The sequence below is a fragment of the Coregonus lavaretus genome, assembly GCF_964263955.1.
Source record: "Coregonus lavaretus genome assembly, chromosome: 8".
In the NCBI taxonomy this organism is placed as follows: domain Eukaryota; kingdom Metazoa; phylum Chordata; class Actinopteri; order Salmoniformes; family Salmonidae; genus Coregonus; species Coregonus lavaretus.
Genome location: NC_139995.1, coordinates 43789178 through 43803372, shown reverse-complemented (window position 1 = coordinate 43803372; position 14195 = coordinate 43789178). Strand labels below are relative to the sequence as shown.

Genomic DNA, 14195 nt, shown 5'->3' with positions numbered 1-14195 from the left:
ATAGTTGACGTGTACCTATGATGAAAATTACAGGCCTCTCTCATCTTTTTAAGTGGGAGAACTTGCACAATTGCTGGCTGACTAAATACTTTTTTCCCCCACTGTACATACATCTTTTAACATACATCAAAATGCATACATACATCACATCAGTGTCAACCACACTGCCACTAGGTGTCTCTCTTGACTATGTTTCCTGCAGAGGTAGAGGACAGCTTTTGCAGGGTTTTACATGTCGGCAGAATAGTTTGGTGGAGGATGTACATAAAAGCAGACTGCTTCAAGAGAAGGAGCAGGAAGGCGCAACCACAAAGGATATGATGTAACAACCATTAAACAGCATTTATTTCCATTCTACTTCACCCCACAATTCAGGAGAAAGCAAATGTCAAAAACAGTCATCATCCAAGTTGTCCAGTGGATTTATTTAGACTCAGGTTGTTTCATTACAAACATCAAATATATCAAATGATTGACAACTGCTATGTTTTTGTTACAGAGCATTTGTTTTCAATTACAATTAAAAAGAGGTTACAGAATAAACAAATTCATGATTCAAATTTGAAGACTTTCCTGCCATGAAAGCACCAAGAATATTTGCATTATTTTGCTAATATTACTGCTGTCATAGTAATTGACAAAGTAAGGACAAGGAGAGACAGAAAAGAAAGTTGAAAACACTCACATAAAAATACATCCTCTAAGTACACAAAAGGTGATATCAAATGATCTGATAGTACAGTCCCAGTGGTATGTATTTACATTAACATTAGCTTTGGGGTGTTGGGCCTCAGGCACAGTCCATGTCCCCATTGGAGGCTTGAGACAGACGCCTCTCCTCTCTCCCTATGATGCTCACTCTCTCCTCACGCTCCTTCTCCTCTATGTTCTCCTGCTCATTCTCTCTCTCTCTCTCCTTCTCCCTCTCTATCTCGCTCCTCTGATGGTACAGGCATAGGCTTGGGTCATGTAGGGAGGGCACACGCACAACCGGAACCGCTGAGCATCCAAGTGAGAGTCTTCTCTCTGGGATAGAGAGAGGGAGGGGGAGGAGAGAATTAGAGTGAGAGCGAGAAAGAGAGAGAGATGCAGGAAGGACAAGGAGTTTGACACAGGCCCCTGTTCACACTTAGCTTTACACACCATGACACTTCCCTCACAACTAAGCTCACCTCCCGGTCCAATAGGATGCATCAGTCTGTTCATCTGGACGTTCCAGTGTTTGACACTGGTGCTGGCCTGCCGCAGCTTCCTCTGAGCAGTCTGAGGGAGACCATGGAGAGGAAGGGGGATGAGAGGTGGTGAGAAAGAGAATGAGAAAGGGTGAAGGGGAAGAAAATGAGAGAGGGAGTGAAAGCAAAACAATGGGGGAATCAAATAATACATTATTGTGTTTTATGCTGGATCCAGATGCTTCATTTTGAGATGTTAATCGGACAAGAAGGAGTGTGATAAAAACAAAACATAGCGTGCACACTGACATAGTTATCCTAGTTATCCTGCATAACATCTATCTACACTGACCGCTAAGATCCTGAACGTTATCTTATTTTAGGGGGTAGATCAGCTTTAATATTGCAGATAGATTGTAACTTCCATCAATGTAATTGTCTGCATCACTTCCAATCCCCCATATGTTTTTTCCCCGCAAATATATATATATACATATACATACATACACATACATACATACATACATATACACATGCATATAAATACATATACAGTGGGGAGAACAAGTATTTGATACACTGCCGATTTTGCAGGTTTTCCTACTCACAAAGCATGTAGAGGTCTGTAATTTCTATCATAGGTACACTTCAACTGTGAGAGACGGAATCTAAAACAAAAATCCAGAAAATCATATTGTATGATTTTTAAGTAATTCATTTGCATTTTATTGCATGACATAAGTATTTGATCACCTACCAACCAGTAAGAATTCCGGCTCTCACAGACCTGTTAGGTTTTCTTTAAGAAGCCCTCCGGTTCTCCACTCATTACCTGTATTAACTGCACCTGTTTGAACTCGTTACCTGTATAAAATACACCTGTCCACACACTCAATCAAACAGACTCCAACCTCTCCACAATGGCCAAGACCAGAGAGCTGTGTAAGGACATCAGGGATAAAATTGTAGACCTGCACAAGGCTGGGATGGGCTACAGGACAATAGGCAAGCAGCTTGGTAAGAAGGCAACAACTGTTGGCGCAATTATTAGAAAATGGAAGAAGTTCAAGATGACGGTCAATCACCCTCGGTCTGGGGCTCCATGCAAGATCTCACCTCGTGGGGCATCAATGATCACGAGGAAGGTGAGGGATCAGCCCAGAACTACACAGCAGGATCTGGTCAATGACCTGAAGAGAGCTGGGACCACAGTCTCAAAGAAAACCATTAGTAACATATTACGCCGTCATGGATTAAAATCCTGCAGCGCACGCAAGGTCCCCCTGCTCAAGCCAGCGCATGTCCAGGCCCGTCTGAAGTTTGCCAATGACCATCTGGATGATCCAGAGGAGGAATGGGAGAAGGTCATGTGGTCTGATGAGACAAAAATAGAGCTTTTTGGTCTAAACTCCACTCGCCGTGTTAGGAGGAAGAAGAAGGATGAGTACAACACCAAGAACACCATCCCAACCGTGAAGCATGGAGGTGGAAACATCATTCTTTGGGGATGCTTTTCGCAAAGGGGACAGGACGACTGCACCGTATTGAGGGGAGGATGGATGGGGCCATGTATCGCGAGATCTTGGCCAACAACCTCCTTCCCTCAGTAAGAGCATTGAAGATGGGTCGTGGCTGGGTCTTCCAGCATGACAACGACCCGAAACACACAGCCAGGGCAACTAAGGAGTGGCTCCGTAAGAAGCATCTCAAGGTCCTGGAGTGGCCTAGCCAGTCTCCAGACCTGAACCCAATAGAACATCTTTGGAGGGAGCTGAAAGTCCATATTGCCCAGCGACAGCCCCGAAACCTGAAGGATCTGGAGAAGGTCTGTATGGAGGAGTGGGCCAAAATCCCTGCTGCAGTGTGTGCAAACCTGGTCAAGACCTACAGGAAACGTATGATCTCTGTAATTGCAAACAAAGGTTTCTGTACCAAATATTAAGTTCTGCTTTTCTGATGCATCAAATACTTATGTCATGCAATAAAATGCAATTTAATTACTTAAAAATCATACAATGTGATTTTCTGGATTTTTGTTTTAGCTGTCTCTCACAGTTGAAGTGTACCTATGATAAAAATTACAGACCTCTACATGCTTTGTAAGTAGGAAAACCTGCAAAATCGGCAGTGTATCAAATGCTTGTTCTCCCCACTGTTTACATGTCCTTAAAAAATTTTTCTTCCCTTTATTACTTTCCAACCCCACCACCCCTCCCCTAATTGGAGTAAACTAGTGAACAACAATACTTAGGCCTCTACTTCCAGTTTATACATACTATATACATTTTATGGACACAGTCAATTTTACAATAATTCTATTTTGTTTGCTTCCTCTACCCTTAACCTCTCCGATCATTTTCATGATGTCCATCCGGTTTGCTTCTACATGCCATATCTTTCAAACTGTGCTCTTTCACGAAAGTTCTATATACTTATTATGGATACAGTATGTTTTACATTAGTTATTTTGTTGTTATTAGCTGTTATTAGTCCCAACCTTCAGCTCCAATCAACCCCTCCCATCTATCTCTTAACACCATCCATATTGGATATCTATTTGCCATATATTTTTCAACTGTACTGTGATGTTCCACAAAAGCTCTGAACCCTTCTATTCTCATTGTTTCTACAGATTGTAAATTGATTTTTTTTGTTGTTGTTGCTAAAAGTGTTATTATATTATTGATCGATTGACTATGACTTTTCAGATCACCCAGTAGGGTTAGCTCCAGGTAAATATTGCAATCCTTCAGCCATTCCTGGAGCTGTGACCAAAAACAAGCTACAAATGGACAGTACCTAAACAAATGATCGAATGATTCTGTCTCTTCGCAGCAAAATCTGCAGAGCTGGGAAGATTGTATCCCCCATATAAATAACATTCTATTGGCAGCAAGAATTTTGTATGATAATTGAAATGGAAAAATTCTAAGTTTTGAATCCGGCGTCGTTTTGTATATTAGTTCATAAACCATTTGCCATGGAATCGGTACGTCAAAAATCTCTTCCCAACTATTTTGCAATCTATTTGGGACGGCTGTCAATCCTTTGGTTCTTAAATGAAACTGGTATACTTTTTTATTTATCACAATTTTCTTTAACCAATTATGGTCTTTAATACAGGGCCGACAGACAAGTTCCTTACTTTTTCCCTCTTCCACTTTCCTCTTCCATTTTTGCAGTAATGCTGCAATTATTTGGTTGTAATTTTCGGTAGAGCAGACATTTCCATATGTTTTTGTTAGCTGCATGTGCGACATAACTACCTATGATATCACTTACGAATATTATACCTTTTTAAAACATTTTTTCAAACATATTTTTGTTACATTATTTGTTCTGTCGTTTCTGGAGGATTACATTGAAATTGCAACCAACTTTCCATGGCTTGTTTTAGAAATAGTGATATTTGAGAGATCATTTCCTTTTCAAATAACTGAAAGTGAGAGGTTGTAATCTGAATAAAGGGAAAAAGGGCATTCTTGAACATGGGGTGAGACAATCTTAATAATTTGCTAGAGAACCAGTTCGGATTTAAGTATAACTTTTGTATGACTGAAGCCTTTAGTGATAGGTTTAATGCTTTAATATTTAATAATTTAAAAAACAGTTCGCTAGGCGTAGGCAAGACCATAAGCAAATAGGTAAACTGGGATAATACTAAAGAGTTAATCAGGGTGATTTGTCCACAAATAGACAGGTATTTACCTTTCCATGGTAGCAAGATCTTATCTTTCTATTAAAATGTATTTGAGTGAGATCATTAATTTATTTTGGGATAGGTATTCCAAGTATATCCACATCACCATCAGACCATTTTATTGGTAAACTACACGGTAATGTAAAAATTGTATTGTTTAGTGATCCAATACGTAAAATTGTACATTTATCATAATTTGGTTGTAATCCTCTATGAGGCTGTGGAGGGATTCAAGTTGTGGATTTAAAAGAAAACATGAATCATCATCGTACAATGACACCTTTGTTTTTAAGCCCTGGATTTATAATCCCTTGATATTATTGTTGGATCTAATTTTAATAGCTAACATTTCAATGGCCATAATAAATAGATATGCCAATAGTGGACAACCTTGTTTTACTCCTCTTGACAGTTTAAAACTTTCGTAGAAATAGCCATTATTTACTATTTTACACCTAGGGTTACTATACATGATTTTAACCCATTTTATAAGAGATTCTCCAAAATTGAAATGCTCCAGGCATTTATATATAAACTCCAGTCGTACTTTATCAAAAGCCTTTTCAAAGTCAGCTATGAATAGCATGCCTGGTTTCCCACATTTTTCATAGTGTTCTATTGTTTCCAGTACTTGCCTTATATTATCTCCAATGTATCGTCCATGTAAAAAACCTGTCTGATTAGAATTAATAATGTCCGACAATACCTTTTTGATTCTATGCGCTATACACTGAAGTGTAAGGGGCCTCCAATTTTTTAAATGGACTGGATCTTTATATTTCCCACTTGTATCCTGTTTCAGTAATAATGAAATCAGACCTTCTTCTTGAGTGTCTGATAATCTACCATTTACATAGGAGTGGTTAAAACATGCTAATAACGGTCCTCTGAGTATAAAAAAAACGGTTTGGTATACCTCAACTGGTATGCCATCCAAAACTGGAGTTTTCCCAGATTTAAAGTCTTTAATTGCATCCAGAAGTTCCTCTGTAATTTCACCTTCACATGAGTCTTTCTGTATGGCTGTTAATTTTACATTATCAATAGAAAAAAATCAATACAATTAGCTTCAGTTAGAGGAGATGGAGGCGACTGAAACGAAAACTTATGCTTACTTTGTACTCCTTCAAAATATAATTTGGTGAATCATGGGTGACTCCGTCATTTGTAACCAGTTGAAGTAAATTCTTTTTGGTAGCATTTCTATGTTGAAGAAAAAAATAAAAATTGGTGCATTTTTCCCCATCTCTATACACCAAGTCACTTGGCTCTGTCATATCCTCACATGGTCTCTCCTATCATTGCTACGCAGACGACACACAATTATTTTTCTCCTTTCCCCCTTCTGATAACCAGGTGGCGAATCGCATCTCTGCATGTCTGGCAGACATATCAGTGTGGATGTCGGATCACCACCTCAAGCTGAACCTCGGCAAGACGGAGCTGCTCTTCCTCCCGGATCTCGCCATCACGGTTGACAACTCCATTGTGTCCTCCTCCCAGAGTGCAAAGAACCTTGGCGTGACCCTGGACAACATCCTGTCGTTCTCCGCTAACATCAAAGCGGTGACCCGATCCTGCAGGTTCATGCCCTACAACATTCGCAGAGTACGACCCTACCTTACACAGAAAGCGGCACAGGTCCTAATCCAGGCACTTGTCATCTCCCGTCTGGATTACTGCAACTCACTGTTGGCTGGGCTCCCTGCCTGTGCCATTAAACCCCTACAACTTATCCAGAACGCTGCAGCCCATCTGGTGTTCAACCTTCCCAAGTTCTCTCATGTCACCCCGCTCCTCCGCACACTCCACTGGCTTCCAGTTGAAGCTTGCATCTACTACAAAACCATGGTGCTTGCCTACGGAGCTGTGAGGGGAATGGCACCTCCTTACCTTCAGGCTCTGATCAGACCCTACACCCAAACGAGGGCACTACGTTCATCCACCTCTGGCCTGCTAGCCCCCGACCTCTACGGAAGCACAGTTCCCGCTCAGCCCAGTCAAAACTATTCGCTGCTCTGGCACCCCAATGGTGGAACAAGCTCCCCCACGACGCCAGGACAGCGGAGTCACTGACCACCTTCCGGAGACACTTGAAACCCTACCTCTTTAAGGAATACCTGGAATAGTAAAAAATGTATCCTTCTACTCCCCCCTCTCCCACACCCCCATTAAAATAAATAAATAAATAGGGTGGTTGTCCCACTGGCTATCATAAGTTTAATGCACCAATTTGTAAGTCGCTCTGGATAAGAGCATCTGCTAAATGACATAAATGTAAATGTAATATTCCATCCAGTTTGCTTTATTTTTATAATATATTACACTTGATCTTTCTTGAATAAGTTCCTCCATTTCTTTTTGTTTTTCCTCTAATTTATTCTGAGCCTCTGTTACAGTTTTTATTGCTATCTATCTGTTCTGTTAGACCTTCTATTTCCTTTGTTAGTATGGACTCTTTTGACCTAAATTGCTTTTGTTTTCGAGATGAGTACATTTAAAAGTGTCCCATACAATAAGGGGATTTGCTGTACCTATGTTATGTCAGAAAAGTTCTAGTTAAAAGCAAGTTATCATCCAATAGGCTTTGATTACATTTCCAATATCCTTGCCCACGTGGAAATTCAGTAATGTATATGCCAATTCTATGATGGTCCAACCGCATTCTGTCCCCTATCAACACTTTAAAAACTTTTGGTGCCAACGAGAATGACATAAGAAAGAAGTCAAGACGACTAGCTTGATTGAGTCTCCGCCATGTATATCTCACTAGGTCAGGATATTTAAGCCTCCATATATCCACTAGTTCAAATGTATCCATGACATTCATGATTTCCTTAAAAGCATGAGGGTGATAGTTTGTAGTGTGATTTCCTTTACGGTCCATTGAGCTATTTAAAACAGTATTATAATCTCCCACCATAATAATAGAGTATTGTACTGCTTGCAGGGTTGATAATTTATTATATATATTTTCAAAGAAGCGTGGATCATCATTATTTGGTCCGTTAAGGTTAATGAGCCATATCTGTTTATGGTCCAATAACATATTTAAAATCATCCACCTACCTTGTGGATCTGTTTAGACAGATGTTCATCTTGCCGTCCACATTATACACATGCATGCCCGATCACACAGAAACGGGCGCAGCAAAGGTAGTTAACCGGACTATAATTGCTTGTTGAGTAGATTCAAGTTTTATTAGTCGTATGTACGGGATACGTATGGTATACATTTTCCAACTAAATGCTTACTTGCAGGTTCCTTCTCGACAATGCAACAACAATAAGAAATAGTAAAATCTTAGCATAAGTATAATACATGAAGGCACAATTTATAGTACAATATTTCCATGTGTATTGGGGAACGGGGGGGATGGGGGCAAGTGTATAAATTGAGCAGTATAGAAGAGTAGCTGTCGAGTAGCTGTAGTTCTCTGCACATTAGTTCCCAGATTTGTATTTAGCAGAAGATGTAGGGTTCGATAAAGATTTGTTTCACTCACTGCAATGTCCTGGTCCATTCTGTGCCGGCTGGCCCGAACCTTCTCCAGCTGGTGTTGGGCCTCCTCCAAAGCCTGGGACTTGGTTACCATCTCCTGCCTGAGCTCCTGCTTCTCTCTCTGGGTCTTCAGGATGTACTGCTCCTGTTCCTCTTGGAGGGCCAGCAGGACCTTCATCTTCTCCTCCTCATCCACCAGCAGCCTGGTGGTGAAGAGAGAGAAGGAGAGAACCCTTATGCAGAACCCTTATGCAGGGTTCTAATCACACTACACTTCAAGCTTAGTTGGAGCTCTAAAATTAGTGCGCTGGACCAATGTTAAAGTTACAGATTAGGGATGCCCATTTATTGCATATTCTCAAACTTCTGTTGGCGTCCTGATTTCCTTATGGTATGTGACGTTGTCATTATGAAGGAACAATCAGAGAGCAGCGTTTTGATGATTTTTATTTTTATTTTTATTTTATTTAACTAGGCAAGTCAGTTAAGAACAAATTCTTATTTACAATGACGGCCTACACCAGCCAAACCCGGACGACGCTGGGCCAATTGTGCGCCGCCCTATGGGACTCCCAATCACGGCCGGCTGGAATGGAACCAGGGGGTCTGTAGTGACGCCTCAAGCACTGAGATGCAGTGCCTTAGACCGCTGCCACTCGGGAGCCCGAGTGGTGCAGAGAGCAGAGTTATTATGATGGAATTATGATGGGACAAATCAGAGAGCAGAGGTATGACAATTTCATAATCAAGGACCAATCAGAGAGCAGGGTTATGACAATGTCATTATCAAGGGACCAGTCAGAGAGCACGATTATGACAATGTCATAACGAAGGGACCAATCAGAGAGCAGGGTTATGGAAAAAGTAAACATGAGCTCTTCTAGGGGGTTAAAAAAAAGAAAATAACACCATAAGATGTTCAGTTCCTGAGAAAACAGACAAACCACAAGTACCGAGCAGAGATGACAGGAAATCGTTGGGTCTCTCTGAGAGCAAACACATCTACCAACAAACACAGCTGTGTGTGTGTGTGTGTGTTTGTCTGAGGGTTCCTTGCATTTTAGATAAACTCAGGTACAACTTCATATTAATACTAGCGGTCTTTTTGGTTTGGCTAGTTTTTGATTTGGGTAATCATCAAAAAGACACCATTGGGGTTTGCAGATTTCACTAAATGAAGCACATACTGTGGCTAGCAGGTCAAGGCCATCACTTCTAACGTGAAACGTCCCCCCACCGTCTTTTTTTGAAAGTGTGACTGAAATGAGAGGAAACTGTGAGCACTAAGAAGTGTCAGACATTTACAGAAGACATGTAAGTGTCAGGGGGTATAAGATAGTCAGATAGTCCTTTTCCCGGATGTTTGTGACCTGTGTGTACGTGTGTGTGCGTGTGTGTGTTTGTACGTGTGTTTGTGCGTGTGTGCGTGTGTGTGTGTGTTTGTGCGTGTGTGCGTATGTGTGTGTGTATTCTGTACATACAGTGTGTATGTGTGTGTGTGTGTGTTACCTGGCCTGTGCGAGGCGGTAGGCCTCCTCGTTCTGTCTAGCTCTGATCTCCTGGTGCAGGGCCTCCTCCAGGCGGAGCTGCGTCTCCTCCAGCTCCCTGATCCTCTTCCGCTGGCGGTCTGTCTCCGCCTCCTTCAGGGCCATCTCCGCCTGCATGTTGTATCGCACCTGGCCCACGACAAACACACACTTAAACCAGGACAAAGCCACAGTTAAACCCTTAAATATCTTTAGAGTTAGACATGTATGTTGGGTCCTTCTTCTCATTGTCTCACACCTTCCTTCTCCTCTACTAATCCTTTTCACCTTCTCTTCCTCTTCTCCTCTCTCCTCTTCTCCTTCCTCCTCTTACCTCTACCTCCTTTCCTTACCCGGCTCATCTCCTCCTCCTCACACCTCCTCATCTCCTTAGCCTCTCACCTCCTCAGCCTGCTGTAGCTGCTCCTGCAGGGTTCTCTGCAGCTCCTCATGTTTCTGTCTCCTCTTCTGCTCCTCCTGCAGCAGAGCTGCCTGGGAGTGCCTCTGCGCCTCCTGCACACCGATTATACCAACAAAAATAACAGCAGTTATTGTGATGCTTTTATCACATGGCTATCCAAAGTTCAGTTTTCTTCATAATGATCTCTCACTCCTACTCTCACTGTAACTCACTGTAACTCTCACTGTCTCTGTCTCTGTCTCTCACTCTCTCACAACACGCACACACACACACACACACACACACACACACACACACACACACACACACACACACACACACACACACACACACACACACACCTGTAGGAGCTCCAGCTCAGCCAGCTTGCTCTCCCTCTCCCCCTGGAGGAGGCACAGACGTTGTAGCTCCTCCTCCTTGGCGGTGCGCCTCCTCTCCTTCTCCTCCCTGTGCTCTCTGCGTCGCAGCTTCAGGTCCTTATGCAGGGAGTTCTTCCCCTCTACACACAGACGGATCGCTGTCTGGATCGCTGCAGGAACAACATATTGCTTAGGCAAAATGAAGCTTAGGCCCGAGGCTAGTACTTTTTAGACTGGGCTAGTAGAATTCATGATTTATGTCTGTAAATGCTCTACAAATGTAATTTATTATTATTATTATTAATAAAATATCGCATGGCACAGATTCTACAACCGTTGGCCAATAGAATATCACCCCCACACCTAGAAATTGCCCAAAATCCATTCCTAAATGTTCTCGTGGCTTTAAAAACACAGTGTGTGTGCAGTGTACAGAAGAGAGTATGATCTCTGACCTGTGGTCCACTCCTGTCTCTGCTTGGTGTCGGAGGCGCTCATCTCGTAGGTCTTAGTGAGCGTCTTCACACAGAACATACACCTCTTTCCCTCCTTCTCTGGTAGCACCTGTCAGTGCAAACACAACACAGTGGTGAGAAAATAACTACCATAACAACAACAACTTGCATACTCCAACGTTCTTATTGTTATAAAGAATGGGGTGCTTCATATTCATTATATGTATGTTACCCTGAAGCATTCCTGTCTGAACAAATCCCTCAGCCCAGCCCTTCTATTCTACATAACCCAGCATTGTGTACCTCCACAAAGCAGTTGTGGTCCAGCTCGATACAGCCTTTACACTCCTTGTGGTCCTCACTGACGTAGTAATGCAGAGTACTGGGCCGGAGAGAGAACCAGCGCTCGTTCCAGTTCCTACGCAAGTGGCCCTTCTTCCACAGATACCCCTGAGGACAGTTACATACACCAACACAAAGGTACACATGCCTAGTTATATAAATACTGTATTATATGTTTATTACATGCATATTACATGCATATTACATGCACACCAACACAAACATTTCTAATTATCTTTATGTTTAAAAGCACCTCTTTTATGATATTGCCCACTATCTCCTGGTAGACCTTGTCTATCGCCATGGTGACAGAGTCCTTCTCCACACCTCTGGTCAGCCTCCCGGTGTTGACAAAGTCCAGGAAGGCCCACACTGTGATGCCGCTCTGCTGCACAGCCTCCTGGGATATGAAATCCTCAATGTCCACACAGCTAAGCTCCACACTCATGGCTAAGCAGATCTTCTTCAGGAGGTATTCCACCTGATAGGGGCCATAGGGAATGAACGGGACACATAATGGGACAAATCTTAACTTGAGACAGAATTTTCGCCCAAATCTCCCATTGACATTATTGCAAGATTTGCATGAAAGGTTGATGAATGGAAGAAAGAAAATAGGGAAATGATTTTGGATTATATGTCCAGGGCTAAGAACTCACCTCCTCAGGGGCCAGGATCAGTGGATACTTGTCTTCAGACAGGAAGTTGAAGAGGCACCAGAGATGGAAAGCGTCTTTATCAGGCAGAACACTCACGCCATTTTTAGGCTGGTAGTTCTTTTTGGCACAGAGAGTCCAGCAGAACTCATCTACATTCTCCTTATCAAACGTGCCCTCAACCACCTGGGGTCAGAAAAAGAGGATGTCAAGTGTATGTGTGTGTGTGTGCGTGCGTGCGTGCGTGCGTGCGTGCGTGTGTGTGTGTGCGTGCCTGTGTGTGTGTCTGTACAGTACCTTGTCCAGTATAAATTTGTTGAGGTAGGGCATGTACCCCTGGTTGGACACCGGTCCATCATCATCATCTCTGAAGTGGTCCTCTAGAGCCACAGGGTTGTGGGGGATGTTCAGCGCAGTGTACAGGTTATGAGACAAAACCTACAAGACCGGGAGAGACAGACATACAGACAGACAGACGGAAAGAGATTTCTTTCTTCATAAAATCTCAAACATTCTATGCCAGCAAAAATGTCAATTACAACTTCTAGAATTCCAGTTTTGGAGCATGTAGTCTTAGAGCAAGGAGATGGAGGGGGTGAGACAGGGACTCTTTGACGATGTCAAAATAGCGACGGCTGGGACTCAGAGCCCAATCCCCTCAGTGTGACTGGGATTAGAAACGTCACAATGCCTGATCCCACACACAACGCAACACAACACAACACAGCATCACTGACCCATAGCACACGACAATCCAGCACACACGTATTCACCCAAACACCAGTGCAATAACACACCACCAGCCACTCAGATGCGTGAGGGGGCTCAGAGAGGGTCTGCCTCTGAACATAGAGATAGGCCTATCACCATAGCAGATTACTGATGACTGCTTCTCCATAGTCTGGCCCATACATAATCCCAGCAATTAGCCCAGTTACAGTCATGTGTTTGTTAATCTAGACTTGAGGAGGGGGGCCAAACGTCAAAACTAGGGCTGTGCAATAATGAAGTTCATTACGAATGTGATCAAATGCCAATAGAAGGGGTTTGATCAAGACAATAACATTATCTAAGACACAAATCAGTATACAGGGCTGTGTGGCTCACGCTAGAGGAAAGATCACACCCACGCATTGAGCTAACAGGAAAGAGATCAGATCTTGAAAATAAAGTGTCTCATCTAATGGGGTTGACCTGACTAGATCAATAAATAAACAAATAAAACAAGTTCTGATGCCAATGATATAAAAATATAATTTTCCTCAAACAATAAAAATATGCTGAAAAGATTAACAAAAACAATTAAGTGTAAAAACGTCAATAACACACAAACCAACACATTGGAAGGACAGAGAGACATACTGAAGAACATCACTCCTGTCCTCCCTGCTCTTTGACCCCTATACTGCCCCCCAACTTGACCCCTGACCTCTCACCTTTAGCTGGGACTTGGACACCTTCCCACTCTTCTCCACGTCCAGAGAGGTGAAGGCATACCAGATGGACTTCAGCAGTTCAGCTCTCAACTCCATGACTGCTTCTGCTCAGCTCTGCTTATTTTACTGCATTGCTGTGTGTGTGTATGTATGTGTACGACACACAGACCTGTGTGTGTCTCAGTAAACCCCCACATCCTGCTCTTTGATAAATGGGTGCCCTGAAGCTCACTGGCGCAACCTATCTGTAGAAAACAGGACAACTGTAAAGGGTCACCAAGGGCAACAGTGTGGGGTATATTTGGAATTGGCCACCAGAGGACAGCATCTGACTGTCGCAGATGCAACTCCCCGACTTCACTCACCGACTTTCGTCTACAGCCGGCTTCGTTAGGCTTACCGCTCAAACACACCCACTGCAATACCACAGGATAATTGGCGCTCCCAAACGCAGGTGTGATTGACAAGCCTGAGCATGGCAAAAGGACCAAACAATTCACTTCTTCAATTACGAGCAATTACTCATATAATACATCATAACCACATAAAAATACAATTATTAAATGTGCTTCTCATAATCAATAACAGTTTCCTGGTTATTTAATAAGGCAGGTCAGAATATGTCA

The 14195-nt window shown here is 42.7% G+C and overlaps 1 protein-coding gene across 1 annotated transcript; it reads right to left on the bottom strand.

Moving 5' to 3' along the window:
* Positions 1–406: 406 nt before the first annotated feature.
* Positions 407–13702, bottom strand: LOC311134214 (differentially expressed in FDCP 6 homolog). The gene is made up of 12 exons (XM_084167824.1): positions 13570–13702; positions 12431–12571; positions 12137–12319; positions 11731–11958; positions 11439–11585; positions 11136–11244; positions 10663–10850; positions 10303–10413; positions 9884–10050; positions 8379–8577; positions 1173–1263; positions 407–1026 (listed from the first exon to the last, which is right to left on the bottom strand). The coding sequence occupies exons 1-12, from the start codon at positions 13663–13665 to the stop codon at positions 791–793; spliced, it is 1896 nt and encodes a 631-aa protein (XP_084023950.1). The 5' UTR covers positions 13666–13702; the 3' UTR covers positions 407–790.
* Positions 13703–14195: the final 493 nt, after the last annotated feature.

Bases quoted from the DNA above. Each gene is read 5' to 3' on its own strand.
- LOC311134214 (XM_084167824.1), bottom strand. From the start codon at position 13,665: ATGGAGTTGAGAGCTGAACTGCTGAAGTCCATCTGGTATGCCTTCACC. The intron at 8,578-9,883 runs GTAACACACACA...CTTCACCACCAG, and splicing joins TACCGCCTCGCACAGGCCAG to GCTGCTGGTGGATGAGGAGG. The intron at 1,027-1,172 runs GTGAGCTTAGTT...TCTCTATCCCAG, and splicing joins GCATCCTATTGGACCGGGAG to AGAGAAGACTCTCACTTGGA.